Here is a 21,607-nt window from a genome sequence, read left to right as displayed (position 1 = left end):
CTTCAAGAATACAGTCCTTTTTCACATATTTTTTTGAGAATTTCAGTTCTACTCTGATTACTGTCATATTATACAGGGCTAGAAAATTATACACATCACGATTTGTGTCAGTATATCTCGATCAACTTTGATGCAATTACGAGTGACGGTGTTAGAACAAAAATCATAAAGAAAAATTATAAAGAACTTAACAATCAAATTTGCGTTGAATGCGATTGTTTTTGATTGTTTCTCGTAATTTGGCAGTTGTCAAATATGCCATTACGTCTCTGTTAGGAATTTGATATCAAATATGGAAAAATTAAGATATATTTTTGCTCCAGTAGAAATTCAATGAAATCAATTAATTTGAAGTCATCTGATTGAAGACAAACAATCAGTATACATACATTGTACTAGAAACAGATCCCATGGGCTATTTTCCTTTTATCACTTTGATTTATTTCGAATATTTATTGTCACGATTTAGTTGTAATACTGACGAAAATATTAATGAAATTATAAAACCAAACAGTAAAAAATTTGTATCTAAATAATTAACGGAATCTTGCAATGATGGAAAGTACCAATTAGATGGAGATGGAACTGCGTTGATTTTAAAGAATTGGGCTGTGAACATAAGAAGAAAATATAATAGAGAGTTTAAAAAAACTTATGGAATAAAAATACTTCTGAAGGGCTGTAACGGAAATTCTATAACACACAGCCGCGGCAAAATTACCTTTACGAGGTGGGAAAGGTACTACAATTAACGATGGTTCTGTAATAAATCGATTAGAATATAACCGATGTATTCGGCAAGAAATTTCAGGGTGGTTCAAGAAAATTCTTAATAAAAAACATCGACAGCAACATTTGTCCTATCAGATTAGCCAAAAGTGGTGTGCACGTGCAAAAGATTGGAAAAAAATTTTTCGAACAATTATCAATGCCCTTGGTTTATTACTACTGGAAACAAACGACGTAAAATAATTTTTTTATGAACAAAATCAAGATCTTAAAAACTCGTTAACGTGCATTCACTTTGAAAGATTGGAAATAGCCAGACAAACAATTCATGATAAGATCTGTCGTCGTATTGAGACAGGTATTGATTGAACGAAAGTAGGATCAGGCAGAAAGACAGAAAATGACAAAGAAGAGAGAAGCTTTGGTTAAAGCGGCTTACGGAAAACTGTAAACATTGCAACATTGTAAAGGAACAGAATGTAACTAGTTCAAAGAATCGGCATCCAAGTAAAACATTCTGAATAGCAACAAATGGAACAAAAATCAAATTTTAGAAGTCTTAGTGACAAAGAGTTTTCGTTTAGGAATCATTATAGACGAGGAATCATATTTTGGTATGTTAGTTGATATCTCGTAGTCGTTCTTAATTTGTTTTCAGGAAATTCTGTAACCGATCTAGAAAAACGTCATGAACGAAATTTTTTTTTGATGAAATATGACAACTGCTCATTATACAAAGGACGAAGTCAATATTCAGTTTATTGAGAAGTCAAAGAATGTTCTACTGTGCCTTGTGTGTCCTTGAGAGACAACACATGAAGAATTAAAAAAGAATTATGAGCAGTATTAATAATTTAATTGTTCTATAGAGTAAAGTGGAAATAATTAAATTAAAACAAACAGTTCAATCGGATTTTTTTACTCTACACCCACATATACATATCGATAAAATCTCGAATCCTTTTGTCGATTTCAGCATTTTCTTTCCTAAACTGTCGAATGATTTTTCGAAAATATAATTAATCAAATGCTGGCGCCTAATACTTCGTTTCTTATTATATAAGGAAACGAAAATAATGGAAAGAAACATTTTGTGAAGTGAATCTTTGAGAGATGAGACACTTTCGTTTCCACCTCTTTCATTAGCTTTATAAATAGCTCCGGACTCAGTATTCTCTTCTGTCTTAATCTTTCATTTATCTTGAAATCCTTAGATTTATTATTTGTCTCAGCCTGATGTCTCATCCATGTTATTCCATCTTTTCTAGACGTTTCCATTTAATATTCATTTAGTTTTGCCATGTCGAAAGCCTATGTTAGGTCAACAAAGCATAGGAAGGCCGGCTTATTATTATACTTTACATATTAGTAACTTATCCATATTTATTGTGAGAATTTTTTCTTGTTTTCTTGTGAATATGAATTTTGTGATTGCAGATCCATAATAAATATTAAATTCTATGGAACTACTATTTAATTGGCAATTTAAAACTTTCAAATTCAATAAATAAACTACAGATGGTTACGAAAACTAATGGCAAACATTTTTCACTCTCATACAAAACATTGGAAACAGGATGTGATGCATGAAAGTACATATCCTTTGAGATGATTTTGTATAAAATAAATAGTCTTAATAGACATTAATTCGATAAAAGAGGTAAGAATGAAAAGCGGATAAACTCTAAACAAGGAATACCGTAAAGGGGAGCTGCTGACTAGATATTTTTAGACGAGGTTCAAAAATTATATTCGCAAAACTAGTGTCCAATCGCTGTAATGCATGCAGTTCATCTTAACAAGCATGTCATAATATAGTGGAACACATTATTTATCTCTTTTCAACATAAATTTTTGAAAAAAGATACGGGAATCCGCGAATACAGAAAAACACAAGATTTTTTCAAAAAAATTGATGAATTTTGGGAATTGGTAGAAATACTGTGCAAATTAGAGCTTTTAAAATCGCAAATTTCCCATTTCTATGACATGGAAACAACGTGGTTTTGGAATTTTGAATTCTATAACTCGGGCACAAGATTTTTGAAATGACCGAGGAGTATTTTTGTAAAAAAAAATAACGTTCTACAATTATTCGTGAATTATTGAATTTGGATTCGTATTAAAATTCAATTTTTTGGCAACTTTGTCAACGAAGGAAACGCTTAAAAAGTCAAATTTTATTATTTTCCTTTAAATAAATGGTTAAAAAAACCACTATATCCTTTACCTTTTTTCGTATAAATTTGAATAGCAAATTAAGGGCGTCGTATAAATTCCACCCATGGCGTTAGTGATGCTAAAGCCGGTACTGTACAACCCTGTAATATTTCTTTTCGGTTAGTAAACATCCTCCAGCAAGAATCAGATAGCCACAATCTTACGTTTTATATTCATTCGTCTCATACATATAGAGTCACCTATCGACAGGTCTTCCAGTTGTGTTAAGAAGGTGAAAGTTAACATAAGCGAAGAGTAGTACTGTACGACAGAGCAAGCGCAGTACGAAAAAAAGCACTCGTATAAATAAAACGAAAGTCCGCGATCACTTCTTGGCTAGTGCTTGAAATTTCAGCATGGCTGACAAAAGATTATGGCTGTGTTGTTTGTTGATACTTTCAATTGGTAAGTACAGATATTTTTATATGGAAATAATCTCAAATTAAAATAAATAATTTTATATTTGATTTCGAATTATCAATTCTACTTTCTCTTTGAATATATTTATTATACAGGGTGACCTATACAATATAATTAAGAAGTTGCTGTATAAAAAAAATAGTGTAATCGAAGATTTATTGGATTGAAATTATTTTAAAAGTATTTTTTATAATATTTCTATTGATTTCTGGTAAACCAACTTTTGAACCTTGTTAAAGTTCACCAGATCCTAACTTTTTATTCTATTTTTCAATCAATTTACAGAAGGGATTTCAGAATTGAGCTTACGCATTTTCGATAGCTAATTTCATCTATTCTATTATGAATATCGTTCAAATTTCCAAAACATTAAGGTCAACTAGTAAATAGAAGATTTTCAAAATTTTTTCATTTAATTCCATCGAGACAAAAGTGAAATGCAATAATGTCAAAGAATAAACCACAATTTTATTCAATAATGGAAATATTGATTGTGAAAAAATACAAATTTTGTACCAAATAATGATTTACTTTCACTAATTACCTTTCTCCGTTTCCACTTCTAAATAAGTATCAATTAATTGTCAATTCAATACCTTAATTTGTCAACAGAAAGTTCCTAGGATCAATTTTCACCTAATATAAAAATTTGAGCTAGATTCCTTTAGATTATTTGTTATATTTCAATCTTTTTCGAATATTCAGTGGTGTGGAGATAATTTAATTCATTGAAAAATCCTACAAATGTTTGTAAAAGCGAATTCAACTACTTGGACGTCTCGTTAACTCACTTCAATACGTCATATTCAACAACTTACTCAATAAAAGAGAAATTTCTCCTCTCTCGTGTCTTTTTTCTTGCATTACAGTTATGGAAGACCGTTACTTTATGATCACAAACCGATAAATATAATTCAAGGTTTGATAGTTGTTTTTGCAAAACGCAATTCTCGTTCTACATTTGATATTTATAAAATACGTGAATTGGAATAGTCATGGGATTGTTGTGTCATTTTTGGAAAAGTAAACATCAACAGGAGAGTATTTGCTTGATAAGGCATTTTAACAAAAGTGCTTTTTTATAAGGACAACATTTTGGTGATCGCCATGACTAATTTTCAGGAATTACGCTGCAAATTTGTAGACCTCCCACGGTATTCTCCAGATAAAAAATAAAAAATATCATAAATTTTTCTAATAAAATGAAATGTAGTTTTTATAAACAGATTTGTATCATACATCGCCATCTAGCAGTGACTAGCTTTAGCCAATTATTTCTGCTTGGCCTTTTAAATAAAATTCTTCATCTAATCGGTGTTGATGAAACAAGAATCAAGGGTCAAGGTAGGTTATATTAAAAATTCCAGTCCACTTCTTAAATATAGCTTCTGATACCATACAACTTCCAAATTATTTCACGTTCTAAATAAACAACTAGTTGAGGATCCTTCTCGATCACCTATTGATATTTAAACGCATCAGTCTTACTTTTCCTACTTAAAACCAGTAAAATAGGTTCCAAGTTTAAAATTTACATAGATAAAACAAATATACGTGACATCAAAATAAAAAAATAGAGAAATAGGAGACTCCGAATACCTCGGCTCAATTACAACAGGAGTTTGAAAATTAGACAAAGAAATAACATAAAGAATAGCAAAGCCAGGAAAATTATTCAACGCTGCAAAAGGAATTGAAACAATGAAAAATACAAGGAAATAAGCAGATAAGATACAACCAATGGAAAATAGAAAACAAGTTTCGATTAAGCCACATCGGTAACGAAATCAAATAAGATTGTTCGGACATGTTATTCGGAACCAGAAGAACAGAGGAGTATCTGGATGGACGAAACCAACAAAGAAACTACACGAGGTACTTTCACAGAAAAGAAGGGTTGAGGTTTCAAAGATACACTCGACTTAACTCTTACATAACTAAAGGTAGATAGACATAAAGATTAAATAAATAAGTTGTATTTTTACTTGAGGAAGCAGAATAAACTGTAAGCCTTAAAAATATCAAACTTTTCCACCGTATTCAGTGTAATTGAATTCTATCATAATAAACAATGTTGAAATAGGAAATTATATGTATTCTCAAAAATTACTGTACGAATTCGTCCACTGATAGTTACCGTGAAGCAGATCCTGTTAATGGATGCTTAAGTTTGGTGAATGCGCCGGTAACACAACGGCAATCTCTTTATATTGTTCTTATAACATGTTTACATTATTTTGTGGACTTTCTATGTAGAAAAGGCCTTTTCATTTGCTTAAAGTAATGATGTGTCCATGATATCGAACAATCCTACGACTTGTCACTGTCAGCGGTCGCAACCACACTAAATATTCCATTTAATGTAACAAATTTTTGAAGAAATCAGCTGGCTTTTTGATCAATGCTTCAAGGAACACGTGTTTTTACCAACACTTTGATTTCTTACAAGGGTTGGTAATAATAAAAACTAGTGAAATTCACTACTTCTGTGTCACTAAATAAGTCGTGTGATTGACACACAGATGGCGCTGTCATTGTCAAATCCATGTGACATTTATATGAAGTACCAACTTTAAAAAGACTATTTCGTTTAGTCAGAGAAAAGTGACAAGCATTTTAGTGAAGCTATTATTGTTATTTTCAAAAAAATTGATTTAAAAAACTTTCGTGTGTTAACTTATCTTTTGCTTCTTGATGAAAACAAATACTTTACAAGCTCAGCAATGGCTTCAAAAGTGTTGAACGAAAAGAACCATTTGTTATTGGTTTGCTGAATGTGAACGAGGTCCAAAACTTCAAAACGATCATCATCCGAGTGTATTGCAGCCGGTGAACCACGTCCGAAGCTTCTAAAGGCAGTCAGTTAAGAAGTTTATGGCTTCAGTATTGGTTGCAAAATAATTACCTTGTGAAAACACCGGAGAACAGTGTTCTAGTAATAGACGAAAACACCTTCAGAGCGAACGATTGAAAGAAATATCTAATGAGCCGTTGTTTTAACAAACGTAAAAATTATTTTCAATTTGAGTCGTTAGAAAATTGTAACATTTCGCTCTTACTGAATTAAAAATTTCATAATTCCTTAATATATCTACTATGTTTAGTAACTGACTACTAAAAATGATCATTGTGATATTAAAAAATAATTCCGAAGATTATTAATAAATAATTTATAAGGTATATAAATTATATAATATATTCGAATTTTGTCATATTCAAATAATAATAATCTTTTTAATAATTGAAAAGCCGATTGCGTGCTGTATAAAGTTAATGGAGACCTCTCCCTGTATAACCTTGCCAAGCCTCTGAATATCTTAGTAACATTTCTCTTTCTCTCTCAGTCTTAAGTATATCTCAACACAGATCCGCATAATAATGCTCGAAAGGTCAAGCCTATCTGAAAATTACAACACTTGGAGTATCCCATTTTATAATTGAATTTTAAATTAAATGGCATTTTAAGGATGTGAAAAAGATTCGTTAACAAGCATAAAAAATGTGATGAAAACAATGATTTAGTTTATTGAAAACAAAGTAAGAAAATAACATGAAATTTGAATTAATTTCCTTGATTAGCAATCATCACGTTACTTAATTAGCATGTCCAGGAGACGCTATTTATTTAAAGATTAGGATGTCGTCCTCGGCGATGAACTTCCAGTTTATCTGCTGTCATTTTATATAAAAAAACTCCCGTTCTCAAGAGATTGAGGAAGTGGCACGGTGAAAAAGGCATCTCATATCCCGCCATCAGCCTTCTTTAAGTCAAGTACATACAGGCGTCCCCATAGGTTAACCCATTCAATACGGCAGTCATTTTGACAGATTATCACTGAGTACGGGGCTATTTGGGATAAACCTTTGGCTCCGAGGGAAAGGTTTTGATACAAATTATTTGATCTAACAATAAAAAAAATGATTAAAAAAATCCCAAGGTCCTATTTTCGATAATTAAGCGGGTGCGTCTCGGCACGCTCTCCGTCAGTCGTGAAGGGATCAGTTCACCTGTGTAGCGGGTAGCCTAACTCAGTGACTTACCTTGTAACTAATTCGTTGTTGGTTCCAACATCGAGAAATGAAACTAAGAATAAAAAAATCAAAAACGACATTTTCAAAAAATGTAATTAGGTATATTATGAGACGGAGGGTCTTTGATGCGACGGAGATGGGGCAGTGGAACATAAGAGGCTTATTCGGGAAGCCAAGTGTCGAAGTGCTCGATGTTGGACATACATCATATATTTCTAAGGTATAGATTTTCTACTATCCAGGGTGCAGAAAAGTCCAGATACAAGATCTGTCACAATGGACGTCAAGGAAACGACGACGACCTCCCACTGTGTCTCTGGTCATTTTACATAAAAATCTTTCTTTCTCAAGCCATTGAGGAAGGAGTATTAAGAGAAAGACACGTCTTATTCCGCCATTTCCTCTTATTTAGGTTCAGGTTATGTGGAATACATGATGCTCTCCAGGTTAGGAGACAGTAGGTCTTTGATGCGATGAAGACGGAGCAGTGGAACATAGAAAGCTTCTTCGGTAATCCAAGAGCTGGGCTATGCATGACAGATTTCCTATTATCCCGCTGTTTCGTCTCCTCAGTAGCAGTAGATCTTTAATTGGATTAATTTGTGCTACACTGGAACAACAGATTCTCCCGTTGAGAAGCAACAACCGACGTTGTAATTCGATGAATGGCCAATGTGATACCGGTTAGCTTTCGTAATATGCAACAACAACAATATATGAAATGCTTGGAGAACTTTCTGGCTTATTAATCATTGTTGTAGACATTGAGAAAGATGAGAGTTAGTACTGCCTCTAGGGCAGACCGTTTTGTTGCTTCCGTCACGCATTATAACTTTAAACCAAGGTAAGGACTTCTGGAAATGGCTTTCATGGGGTCACAAATCGCGTATTTCAAAATCTGGTAACCAAAGCGATTATTGATAGAATCTCGAATCACAGACTTCAAAGCTTTATTCATAGTATTTTTCAATCACACCTCGTATGTTTCATATTTTTATGTATCTTATACAAATAACCTTGAAAAATGAATGAGGAATGTGTAATGTCTTTCACAGAGTGTTTGTTAGATCGAGAAGCTCAATTTAAAAGAAATTAATAATTAGATACTAGTTGTTCTTTAATTGATTATAAATAATGCAATTATGAGTTTATAATTAACCTTATAACCTTTATTTTTTATTGAGTTTTATATCATAAAGAACGAGAAGGGGTGGAAACATTATTTGATGACAATGAAAGAGGCATTAAAAATAATAAACATAAATATAATTATAGATATACAAAAGTAGGATAATAAATTTATTTGCCACCATAATAAATATTTGTCATCAAGGGATTATGAAATTTAACATCCCAGAAAGTAATTTTTATCTTATATTCACATAATTATCTCAAATATTCATCATAAACGCAACTTAATTCCTATCATTGTCTTAATTCTCTCCAGAGTTATCTGATGTACATCTTTCCTTGGTAGCTGATAGGCTTGCGCTTCTCCAAAGAAATGAATCCCGATAAATCAAAGTTCTGGGTGTCTACAAGGAAATGACAGTTGCATGTTATGCATTTGAATGGTGCAACAGGCAGAAGGCTGAGTGCTTTAGCTTGTCTCATACCAGATGCTTCGATATATCTTTCTAGTTTGTTCAGCGAGCAGACTACTGAGAGATGTAATAGCAGCTGGAACCATTAGGGAATTTGGTGACCCCAATCGAGGCAACCCCCGTTGTTAACGTTAATAGCATATATCTGTGAAAGCTACCTCAACCACTGGAGGTTAGCTTAGAATTTTTATATTCTAAATAAAGTGTTTAGTTTTAATCCTTATAAATATTTGTGTTTGAATACCTATTATAATTCAAAACGCATTTTTCTCGACTTGCAGACCTAAACACGTGACCCAAATTAAAAAAAAATAATACCGTTATCTCGATTACTGCTTGTGGATACTAAATATTATCAACTAACTGCATATCTTATGTAACTGTTCAATGTTGGCCGACCTAAACTTTAATTATAAGAATGTAATAAATTTTTATATAAATAAAAATATTAAGTAGTTCAACATTTCGTCTATTTATAATAGTTAGATATATTCACATAGTAATTAAATTCTCCATCTATTTCTTCATATATTCTAATTATCATTTTGCAAACCATATACATACAAATTTAACCTAACTTTCAGCAAAAAGTATGAGGTACGCTTAGTAGATGCATGCCTATTACTAGAAAATATTTTTTGAAATTAGCTTTCGACTCGAAAAATAATTAAAAGTAAATTAGCATGGCCCAAAAAGTGCTAATGAGGAATTTATCTGTAAAATAGAAGAGTTGGAAGTTATTAAGTAGTTGTTTGCTTGATCAATTTAGGAAAGAAAATTGTAAAAAAACGCTACTACTAAACATTGCAAGCTACTCCATTTTTGAACGGTATTTCCAGAAAATTCACTTTCAGTACAACACCTGCCACTCATGTTCAGTTCTAACTGTTCAAATAAGTAGTACAGAAAGTTTTTATAATTGATTCAAGGAAAGAGGGTAACTTCATCGATTTGAAATTGAAGTGCTTAAATTATTTATTTCATTCATCACAGACTCGTTTATAACATTTTTTTTGGTGGAGGGGAAAACCTTCGCAAGACATTTCAGCTGCTGTCGCGAGGATGTGAGGGATTTTAACCCACTAGAAACCCCCCTCCATGCTTCTCAAGAGACAGTATAACGGTACCACCAGAAGGAATTACTTCATCATACTGCTTGGACTTATTTTGATCTATTTACTAAATCTTTCTTTAATTTGGATTTATTATTTTTGTCACCAGATAAGATAGGGTTTTCCAAACACTCGCTGGCTGTCATTTTATTAATAATAGCTTCAGATTGTTTTTATTTTCACTTTACGTTCCTCCTGCCATCTTTAACATGCTTTGCAGTATCTTCCATTTCAGAATAATAAGGACAAATTGGTGATTCTCCAAATTTAAAACGGTAAAAATAAAATATAACACATCCATATCCTGTGAGTAGTTGTATCAGGTGATAATTTACACACATACACACCTCAAAAATAAAATGTTCATTTGAACTGTCAGGTAAAACTGAACGTGTGTCAACAAAGCTGGAAATTACCACCACATTCCATTAACACTAACGAACATATCTTATGTAAACCGCATCTACTAGCTACTAGAAACCTGTTATAGTCACTTTCGTTTCGACCTAGTTTTCTCATTTACAACAAATAATGTTTTTTTATTCAGCTTGCTAACGCCGACAATTGAATAGGTAAAAAAAGTTAATAATCTATAATAAAATAATTAAACTGGAATTAAACGGCGATTGAATGAAGAAATATCAGTTAACGTACAAAGGATATGATAATGTGCAATTGATTTTATCAGTTCTTTGTACACTTATTGTGAAAAACTATTTATAAACAATCAGTTATTCTTCTTCTTTTAAAGGTTAGAAAGGCCTCAGCTGCTTGAGTTATTCGGCCTTAAATACACACGTAGTTTTTGTCTTTTTTTGATTCATAACTAACCAAATATCAAGGAAAATATTATATTTCCAATAAAGTATTAATGTATATTCAAATCAGTGTTGCCATATCTCAAAACTTAAGTAGCAACTTTCGTATTATTATTTGCTTTGTTATGATTTCAAATACATATATTCTACGAATTCCACAACACATTATACGTTACTGAAATAATAATTGCATATACTCTCGAATTAGAAACCTTGAATTCAAAATTTAAGATATTTCAAAACATTCGTGAATAGATTTTTATATCAGCAATTATTTACTCTGGATTTATTTCAACTTGTATTTCTTATACCTTCATGTACGAGGTGTGGTAATGAAGTTTCGTATCGATAAAAAACAAGTGTACAAAGTTTCACACAAAATTTTATTATCGACTCATATTAGTAACAGTTTTTTGCCCAACTCGTCGTATCAAGTGTCAAGTGGAGCTCCTTTAAGTGAATCGTTCTTCTTTAAAACATTTCGTCTATATAATTTTTGACATAACCGAACTTGGCATAGCGTTAACTCAAAATAGAGAAGTGGAACAAGAAATAAACGACTGGAGGAATATTCTACGCAATTAAGACATAATTTCTAGCGAAAATAGGAAAGTAGACATGATCATACTGTTGTAAGAAATAACATTTGCACTTGAGACAAATTCGGCACAAAATAGATTGAGGACAACTAATATGGTTTGTCCGTAACATACCAAAGAACAACAATAGAACAACAATACTTACACCTGAATAGATAGAAATGCTTCAGGATTAAGTAGCTTGCCTGTATGCCAACCAAATAACAGTAAACAGTGCAGTCCCCGTATCAATTTTCAATCAAATCGGTTCTGCCTGTCTATCTAGATGATTTGATCATATTTAACACTATATGTCTTCTGGCTATAGTCAAAAATTAAAAATGTGTCTAAAAGGAAAATAATCCTGAACTATTAGTATTTATTAAGAAAACATTCTATAAAGATCCATTTTGCTTTTAGCTTATGCACAAGATGATGAAGAAGACGAAGGAAATGAACCATCAATAGAAAAACTTTGTGAAAATAGACCGGCTGACGAATATTTTCGAAGAAGTACTGACGGAGACTGCAGAGAAGTTGTAAGGTACATATGCATATTGTGATATTTGAATATTTTGTTTTTCTAATAAATTTTATTAAAAAAACGATTGTTTCAAAGAATTTCGTGATTTATTGCTATTTCAATCAACAAATATTATATTTCCAGATAAATATCAAATTATTTCTTATTATAAGTTCTAAAACACCTGTAAAACATAAATAGATCAAGGAAAATTTGTTTTTTTCTCGACATTTTCGTATTTATTAATTTATCATTAATATTGTTTTTGAAATAATTTAGGTGTGATTTCAATTCAGACATTAGGGGTCGTACTAGACTAGCAGCTGTAAAATGTCCGATCGGACTAGCTTTCGATCTTGATCGACAGACTTGTGACTGGAAAGTCAATGTCAAAAATTGTGATAATCTAGAAAGTAAGTCGTAACAGAAGGAATAGTGACTTTTATCATCTCTGAATAATAATCAAATAAATTCATAAACCTTTTTAAAAACACGGGTTTTATTAGAAATATTCGTCTCAATAAAAAGAAATAAATATTGTATTTGTATTAAACACTGGATATGGTAGTACTTCAATTCTACCAAGTTCTTCGATTGTAACTTTCGTAGTATGTAGTTTATCATTGTTTTGTTGTAAGAGAATCTGGTTTCGGTTATTTAAACCTGAATATTCCAAATAAAAAGAATTGAAACGTGCTGAATAGGTTATAAGTTGACATATCAGACAGGTACGCTCATCAATAAAGTGTTTTTAATTAAATTAGTGCCATCTGTTGATAAAAGAAGGCATCGACTTTGACATTGAAATCGCATTGATGGTTCTTCTTTTTTTTAATTGATGGTTAGCTACTTATATGATCACAGTGTTATCAGAAATGAATACAAAAGAATATTTCAGATTTTGAAAGAATGACTTTTTCTTGAGTGAATATTAATATTGATCTTTTAAAACTAAAAAAAGTCAGGAAGTAAATTTATATTATAAAAAACTGGAGAAACTGGGTCTTTTCTTATACATGATTGTGTAATTTTTATATAAAATTTCGTAATAAAAGATCGGGGTTTTAAATGAAACTATGCGTGTGCGTGTCGAGTATTTTGAGAATTATTAAATGAACTAGAGAATTCGTTAGTATGGAAATTAATAAAATAATAGAAACAAAACTTTTCTACTCAGTTTTGCTGAAAAAACTGATTTATTGCTTATCGTAAAGTTGGAAACGACCTTTTCATAATTAATTAGATATAAATAAAAACAAAAAAATATTGAGAATAGTTACATATTTTTGTAAAAAAAAAAATGACAAAAAATATTAACAGTTTTTTTTTGTTTCTGCAGAATTTTTAAATAATTATTAATAATAAACAAATGATTTTTGAATTGATTCGGTAACAGAATTAAGTTGTTAAAATCCCAATCGTAGGATTTTTGGGACATTGTCATCAATAATCCTAAAATTAAAAAGTTCATAAATAAACCGATAAACAGTCCATGAGTTTTTAACCCAACATATTAAGAAAGAACATAAATAAAAAAACTGATCATTTTTCTATATATTCTCCCTTTATTTCACACATTTTGCAGAATGTCTGATTAAAGCTTTCCAGTCAAAATCTCTCACCCCTTAATCTTAACTAGGAGCTAAATCAGACCAAAATGGTGGCTGCTCAATCTCTGCACATTCGTGTACAGTAGCTTTGGAAAGCGAAGTAGTTTGGACTGGAACACCTCGGTTGGTTTTGAGGCACCTTTTTTCGATAATTTTTCCACACAACTGAATTAGTGATATGACACGTTCGTGGTATTATTTGATTCTTTAAAGTCAATCACAGTTCCAAAATATTATAGCCATCGCTTTTTAATTATTAAAAATTATGAGCACACTCCACCTCTATTCTGTTTTTGATTTGTATTGGGGTTAATCCTTCTTTAGACAATAGCTCTAAACTCAATTTTGAAAACAACTTGACTAGTTGGTCGATCGAAGCAGCAAATTAAAACTTTTGTGTTAAGCTTGTTGATATTTTTCACTTATGCATGATTTTTGCGAGCGCACTTATTTTTCACGTGCAGATTTTTTCATGTTACAAAATATGCGTTAATTCGGTGATATTCTGAATGCAAATATAAAATTCTAGTGCTTCTACGTAATATTTGAAGTACATTAGCAATCGCATTACATCGTGTGACTATTTGAAATTGATTTCAAATTAATAAATTTGATAAACGCTTATATAAAAGAAAATAAATTTTTGAATCAAGATTGTGTTAAAGGTCACTATTTCTTGAAAACTATTTTTGTATTAAAATTCATTTTGACGTACAGGTGTACAAAATCTGGTCTAAAACAAATCACTTGTCCCAGTGGATTGGCGTTTGACATCGATAAACAGACTTGTGACTGGAAAGGAAAGGTCACAACTTGCGATAAACTTGAGAGTAAGCCAATGACAGAAATATAAAAAGCTAAAAGGAAGCTGAGTATTTGGGTGCCAGTTTGATGAGGTTTTCAATATATTTTATATAATCATAAGTCAGTCTATAGATACAACAAAATATTAAGCATTATATAATGAAATATATATATGAATGGATGTATTATTGAAAAAACGATTTGAAAATGATATTTTATACCAACTTTACATAAAAATAACTTCTGTATATCATTGTTTGTCTTTTTTACCACTTACTTTTCAATTAGCAATCCCATTTCATCCAATTTAACGTTGTGTTTCCCCGTTATGATTTTCTGGTATAATTCTACCTCTTTTAAACATTTTGAGCATTCATTATCATCGGTATGTTCAATACGACGATTGCCTTTTAAGTTTTTACAAAAGATAAAACAAAAACAACAAACAAGTTCGAATATTCGCCCTTTATACATTATTGCATATTTTTCTAACTATGAAGCTGATACAGTGTTTGACAGTGAGATATTAATTCGATTTTTGTTCCCTTTCAAACATTCACTTATTTATTTATGCGGAATTCATCTGGAACATATGTTTCCCACCCTCAAATCTTCATGTAAAATCGATTGTTTGGCAGTTTGCGATTCCTAAGAGACGCGCCTATCTGTCTTAGCATCGATGTCTCTCGAAATGACAATCGATTTTGACCCACCTTCTCGATATTCCTCATTGACATACCCACGATCATAACGAAATTGTGCAAATCAGTTTTCTCTGATGGTGCTTCTTAACCAAAAGTTGCACGAAGCGATTTCATGCATTATTTATTAAAATTATAAAAAACCATCCAACGTAAGCTTAACGGAATTTGCATTTGTTCACAAACTTACTTTTTTTAATTATTGACTATCAAAAACGAATTCAGACAGTTTCTAAATTGCCGTTGTGAAGTTGCTGTTCGTGAACACTTTCCATAAAGATTTTTTGTAACCAATAAAACGTAGATAAACAAATAATATGAAAATTGTCTATTTGAAACGACTGACTAATGACTAACCTATGTAAAATTTATTTTGAAAGCCTCTAATGAGAACCAGGCATTTAGTAGTGCTATAAAAAAGTTTTTGCTGGTTTGGGTGACACAAAAATCAATGAAAATATTAAAAGGATACAAATATACAGCGTCCGTCTATGAATAGAAAATAGTTAATTTTCTTATTTATCAGACATTCTGTATATTTAAGAAAGTAGTCGCAATAATGGTTTCAACGCTTTCACGTAATAACATTCCTTTTCTATTACACGAGCTTAACTTTGCACTGCCTATTATTAACACTTTTTGTTCAATTACACATATTTTGTGTTTGCATGCTTCAAATAACCCACTTGAATAGCACCGATCTTTTTAACAGTAACACTGCAAGAAATTAGAATTATTTAAAACGATCAAAATAATTAAGTTCTATATTAAATATATTACACAATATTTTCAAAAGAACTTGACACTTTTTATTGTGACATTCAATAGAAAATAAACTGTACTAGCCATATTTTTTAAGTACTGTATACAAATAAAAAGTAAATGATTCTAATCGAAGAAATAAACTCTTCATACATTTTATGTCTGAGCGTTCATATTTTTCGATAAATCACTCCGCTTTGAATTTTATTTGTTCATTCTCCAGTCTGTTCCATACTTGTTGTTCCAGGCGTGCTTTGGTTCGACCTCTTGGCCGTTCTATGGCTGGCTTTCAGATCTCTTCTTCTTAATATATCCAAACCATTCAAACCTTTGGATCCTTATCACTATCGGTATCTTCTTGCACCTCGTTCTTGATCTCGTGATTATTTAATCTTCTTAGGTATCCTCCATCGGTCTTGACAGGTACCAGTATCTTCCTTAAGATCTTTCTCTTCGAAATTTGAAGATCTTTTTCGTCCTTCTTCGATGGGCACATGGTTTCTTCTCCATATGTAATGAATGGTATAACTTCTCAGAAACTTCACATACCTCCAATACACTATGTTTACCGTTTTTTGGAACTAACATCCTCCCAGAATGATCTCCCTGTCTTCTTTTGTCCTCATGGCATTACGTCGATCGGAGTCGTTTAAGAAACTATCCAACTATGGGTGTTTGGTATGGTAGTGCGTACAGCTGAGTTCGTCAAATAAAATCCATGACAAAAACATTGTTCGAGTGATAGTTCAGATCATTTCTTCAAATGTACAACTGCTTTTCTTAGTACATGTCATTACATGTCTTCTATAGGTATTGTAGGGTTTTATTGATTAATGCTTATTCTAGAAACTTCAATGGAATTCATAGTTGCCTTTGTCAATAACCCTCTTTGGTTCCTTGAATATTTTGAGGGTTCTAGTGTTTTTTAAAGATTAATTTATACTAAATCTCTCTTGTTCATGTCGGGGATCCTCATTCTTAGCTACCGATATTAACATAGCTGTTCAACACTGTATATACAGATGATGTTTAATTATTATAATCAACTTATTCTAATTTCTTGCTAAAAATTTTAATATATTTATAATTTTAAAAACTGTATTTATTTGTAATATTATCGTAGGCATGTTCATAACTATCCACCTTTTTATGTTATCTTTATCTGAGTGTTAACTTTTATTTTCTATTCATTTGTTTCTAAAGTTTCTGTATGTTAATTATGTCTTGTCTAATTCTTTAGTTCTTGCATAAAAAAGCATGTTGATTCTCTTCTTTATGTTTAGAAATTTAGATAGAACGTTCTGTTGGTAATTATTATTGGACAAAATCACTTTCTCAAATTTATTAAAATATAAATTTGAATGTAGTGGTTTGATGAGAATGGGAAACGTTTTTACTAAACTGAACTAGAGACTGTTGAAGTCATTTTTTACTGAAAGCCATCTAATAAATATATTTAAAAAAAAAGTGGCGGCGATGATTCAATTTTTCAGTAGTTGTAAATTTGAACAACATAATCGTAATCATACGGTTACGTATCCTTCAATACACAGAACTTTTGGCCTGTCCAAACCTTTTTCCATTGTTCAGGACGGTAAAAGACTGAAAACTTATATTAGTTCAGGTACAATTATGAAAATTTAAATCATAGCTAAAGCCCGTCGGAAGTAGTCTCTAGATGCACATAATATCGGATTAAATTGATCGCACTTCGTAACTGTCGGTTAACTCAATTTTGCATCATACAAGTCGAGCGAAATTAGGTTAGAAAGCACACAACTAGTAGTTAGTAACAATTTACTTCAACTCGATCCATACAACTGATTGCGTTTATTTACGGGACCTGTATACAGCATTTTCTTTAGTATTATATTACAAGTATACTAAACGAAGATTTTTTCACAACAAAAAACTATTAATATATAAATTTGAGTCAAATAAATATTGCCAACAGAACTTAAAGCCCAGTTCACTTTTTCCCAATACAGCGCTGGAATGCCACTAAAATAATGGGAACCAGCACTGGAAAGTACCATTCTAGTGATGAATCTATGGAGTATTCCATTACAAGTTAAACAGTGAACACGTATTTTGTTTTTTTTTTTTTGTATAATTCTTTAGGTGATTCCCAACAATAAAATTACCTGAAAACCGTGCGCCGTTTTGAGCCTCTTTGTTCATTTCTTTCGCTTATCTAAATTCTTCTCCCAAATCCGCTTTTCTTTTTCTACCACTACATCATTCACTTTTAACTGTTTCAAAACAATTACTAAACTTCTTTTTTGAAAGTATTTTCACTATAATTTTACAAATACAGCCTTTGAATGGATTAATGGACTGGAATATTGTGAACCGGGCTTAAACCCTTTTAAGAAAAATAACTACTAGAATGTTTCCTATAATTTTTTTTAAGAGAACGTTATATGCCTACTTTCTGTTTATGATCTTCTGTTGTAATTAAAAACGACTGTATATATTGTACAAAACAAAAAACGCCAATCAACAAACAACCTGTACAGATAAAAATTAACAATACCGTTTATTTATAAAAGGGCCACATAATTTTGATTATAAACAATTTTAGAACCAAGAAAAGTTCTTCCGATTTTTAAAACAGACGAACCACGATGCCCCGAAGGAAAACTTATGTGTGGTAATGAAGAATGTATTGATAAAGAGCTTTTCTGCAATGGAAAAGCTGAATGTAAAGATGAGTCTGACGAGAACGCATGTGGTAAGTTTTTATTTTCTACAAATATTTTGGCCATTTTAAAAGACGTATTTCGAGACTTTTTGTGACCTAAATCGCTAAACTTAATTCTACCTATCTATCTATCTAATGATACGTTCCAATTTTTTAATCACGAGAATTGTCCCATGAAAGGAAACAGACAGAAAAAAAGAAAATTTTGGAAAAAAATATATTTATTTCTTAACGTAATTCAGCTCTAAGCTCCATACACTTTTCCCAGCGATATTCAATAAGTTCGATACTTTTTAATAATAAGAATCTTCAAACTCCTCAAAATTGCTATTAACTGCCGACATCTCCTCTTCATTGTTGGTAAATCTTTGACCTCCGAGCCATTTATTGAAGATTGGAACAGAAAATAATCCGATGAGACTAAATCTAACGAATAGGGTGCATGAACTGGCAATTCAAACTTTAACTCATTCATTTTGGCTATCGTATTAACAGAGGTATGATCTGGTTCATGGTCTTGGCGAAACAACATTTTCTTCTTAGTCATTGTGCTTGATATCTTTTCTCAAACGTTGCAATTAGTTCGTATAATGATTGCCGTTGATAGTTTTTCCTTTTTTAAGATAATCAATGAGAATTATCCCACGCACATCCAAACAATCCGATGCCATGACCTTGCCTGCAGTTGGAACGATCTTTGCCTCCCTTGGAGTCGGTTCTCCAATTTCAATCCATTTTTTTATTGTTCTTTTGTTTCGGGTGTGAAGTGATAGACCCACGGTTCATCCATGGTTATGAAACATTACCAAACACTCGATGGAAGCATCTTCATGACGTTGTTTTTGTCCCATTGTCAGCAAACGCGGCACTCATCTGGCGCACAACTTCCTCATGTCCAAATGTTTAGTTAATATGCGATATCCCGCACTTTTTGAAATGTCTTCTATGTTTCTCACTTTCAGTCGACGATCATCCAGTACCGCTTTGTGCGTTTTCTTCAACTTTTCTAGAGTCGTCACCCCATTTGGTCGACCACTGGTCTTCGCAGGTCGTACGGCGTCGTTTAAACTCTGCTACAAGATATTTTACTGTTGATAACGAAGGAGCAATCTCATTCAGAGTAGAATCTAGTATAGCTTCAATATTGATTGGGCCAAGTCTTTTTCCCTGTTTACAAATTTAACGAAAACTTTCAATATTTATAGCTGTCATCAAAGAAATACTAAACATCGTGGCGTTTTCAAACTTGGAATATATTCTGTATAGATTGTAAACTTTCCAATACAGTGTTAATATTGATTATTCTCTAATAACTGTTAATATTTTTCAGATGTTGATACTGATCCGAATCGTGCACCAGATTGCGATCCAACCCAATGTGCTCTGCCGGATTGTTTCTGTTCAGCTGACGGTACAAGAATTCCAGGTGCATTAGAACCTTCCAACGTACCACAAATGATCACGTTATCATTCAACGGTGCAGTTAACGTAGATAATATTGATCTTTACGAAGAAATCTTCTCCGGTACCAGACTCAATCCAAACGGTTGCCAAATTAAAGGAAACTTCTTCGTTTCTCACAAATATACTAACTACTCAGCAGTACAGGATCTTCACAGGCGCGGTCACGAGATCGCAGTCTTTTCTTTAACACATAAAGAAGACCCAAACTACTGGTCGCAAGGTTCTTACGATGATTGGCTTGCTGAAATGGCAGGAGCTAGATTAATCATTGAAAGATTCGCTAACATCACCGATGGATCAATAATTGGTGTTCGCGCTCCTTATCTAAGAGTAGGAGGAAATAAACAATTCGAAATGATGACAGATCAATTTTTCATCTACGATGCCTCAATTACAGCTTCACTCGGACGCGTACCAATATGGCCTTACACTCTCTACTTCAGAATGCCACATAAATGTAATGGTAACGCTCATAACTGTCCTAGTAGAAGTCATCCAGTTTGGGAAATAGTCATGAACGAACTGGATAGACGTGATGACCCTACCTTCGACGAATCACTCCCAGGTTGTCACATGGTCGACTCTTGTTCTAACATCCAAACCGGAGATCAATTCGCTAGACTCTTGAGACACAACTTCAACAGACATTTCAATTCAAACAGAGCTCCTTTGGGACTGAACTTCCACGCTTCCTGGTTGAAAAGCAAAAAGGAATTCAGGGAAGAATTGATCAAGTTCATTGAAGAAATGTTGGCACGTAATGATGTTTACTTTGTAACAAACAGTCAAATCATCCAATGGATACAGAATCCAACTGAAATCAACTCATTAAGAGATTTCTCCGAATGGAAGGAGAAGTGCGACATCAAGGGTCAACCATACTGCTCCTTACCCAATTCATGTCCCTTGACTACCAGAGAATTGCCAGGGGAGACACTGCGACTTTTCACTTGTATGGAATGCCCAAATAATTATCCTTGGATATTAGATCCTACCGGAGACGGTTTCTCGGTTTAGTAAACTATTTATTTAGTCATTTTAAAAATTAAACCGTCTACTTTTATTACAAAAAGACAACAATAAGTTCAATGAACTAATTCACTTTAAAAGACTTTTGTATATAGCTGTAGTCTATTTTCTATTTCAAGTACTTACCTTGCCAAGATCTTTTCCTGTATTTATATTTCGACATAAATTTGGACAATGTTATGATAAGTAATATTTGTTGAATAAAAATATATTAAAACCTCTATTTTTTGTGTTTTTTTTTTATTTTGGAAAGTCTAATATCAATTAAAATATAATTATAATGTGGAAATGGAATAAGTAAATGAATGGGGGCGCTTTGGGGAAAAGAACATAGTTCCAGCAGGACAAAACAACTTTACACACGTCCAATACTAATTTTTTTTGGGCAAATTTATCTCCAGAGGGTTATATTAAAAAACTGACTTTCCTGGAACAATTAAAAGGAAACTAGCTTTTACCCGCTTCGCTCGCATCGAATCCATTAAATAAGTATCAGA

At 32.1% G+C, this 21,607-nt stretch overlaps 1 protein-coding gene across 2 annotated transcripts; it reads left to right on the top strand.

Moving 5' to 3' along the window:
• Window positions 1-3,166: 3,166 nt before the first annotated feature.
• On the top strand, window positions 3,167-21,333 carry LOC130898345 (chitin deacetylase 1). 2 transcript variants are annotated; one of them, XM_057807604.1, is made up of 5 exons: window positions 3,167-3,354; window positions 11,934-12,057; window positions 14,364-14,476; window positions 18,498-18,647; window positions 19,948-21,333. In XM_057807604.1, exons 1-5 carry the CDS (start codon window positions 3,306-3,308, stop codon window positions 21,096-21,098), a joined length of 1,587 nt encoding a protein of 528 aa, XP_057663587.1. In that variant the 5' UTR covers window positions 3,167-3,305; the 3' UTR covers window positions 21,099-21,333. The 2 variants fall into 2 exon arrangements, with proteins under 2 accessions (XP_057663587.1, XP_057663586.1); XM_057807603.1 differs by lacking the exon at window positions 14,364-14,476 and adding an exon at window positions 12,316-12,449.
• Window positions 21,334-21,607: the final 274 nt, after the last annotated feature.

Source organism: Diorhabda carinulata, chromosome 9 (assembly GCF_026250575.1).
Source record: "Diorhabda carinulata isolate Delta chromosome 9, icDioCari1.1, whole genome shotgun sequence".
In the NCBI taxonomy this organism is placed as follows: Eukaryota; Metazoa; Arthropoda; class Insecta; order Coleoptera; family Chrysomelidae; genus Diorhabda; species Diorhabda carinulata.
The sequence above is the reverse complement of the archived record's forward strand: the minus strand, read 5'-3'. Positions and strand labels throughout refer to the sequence as shown.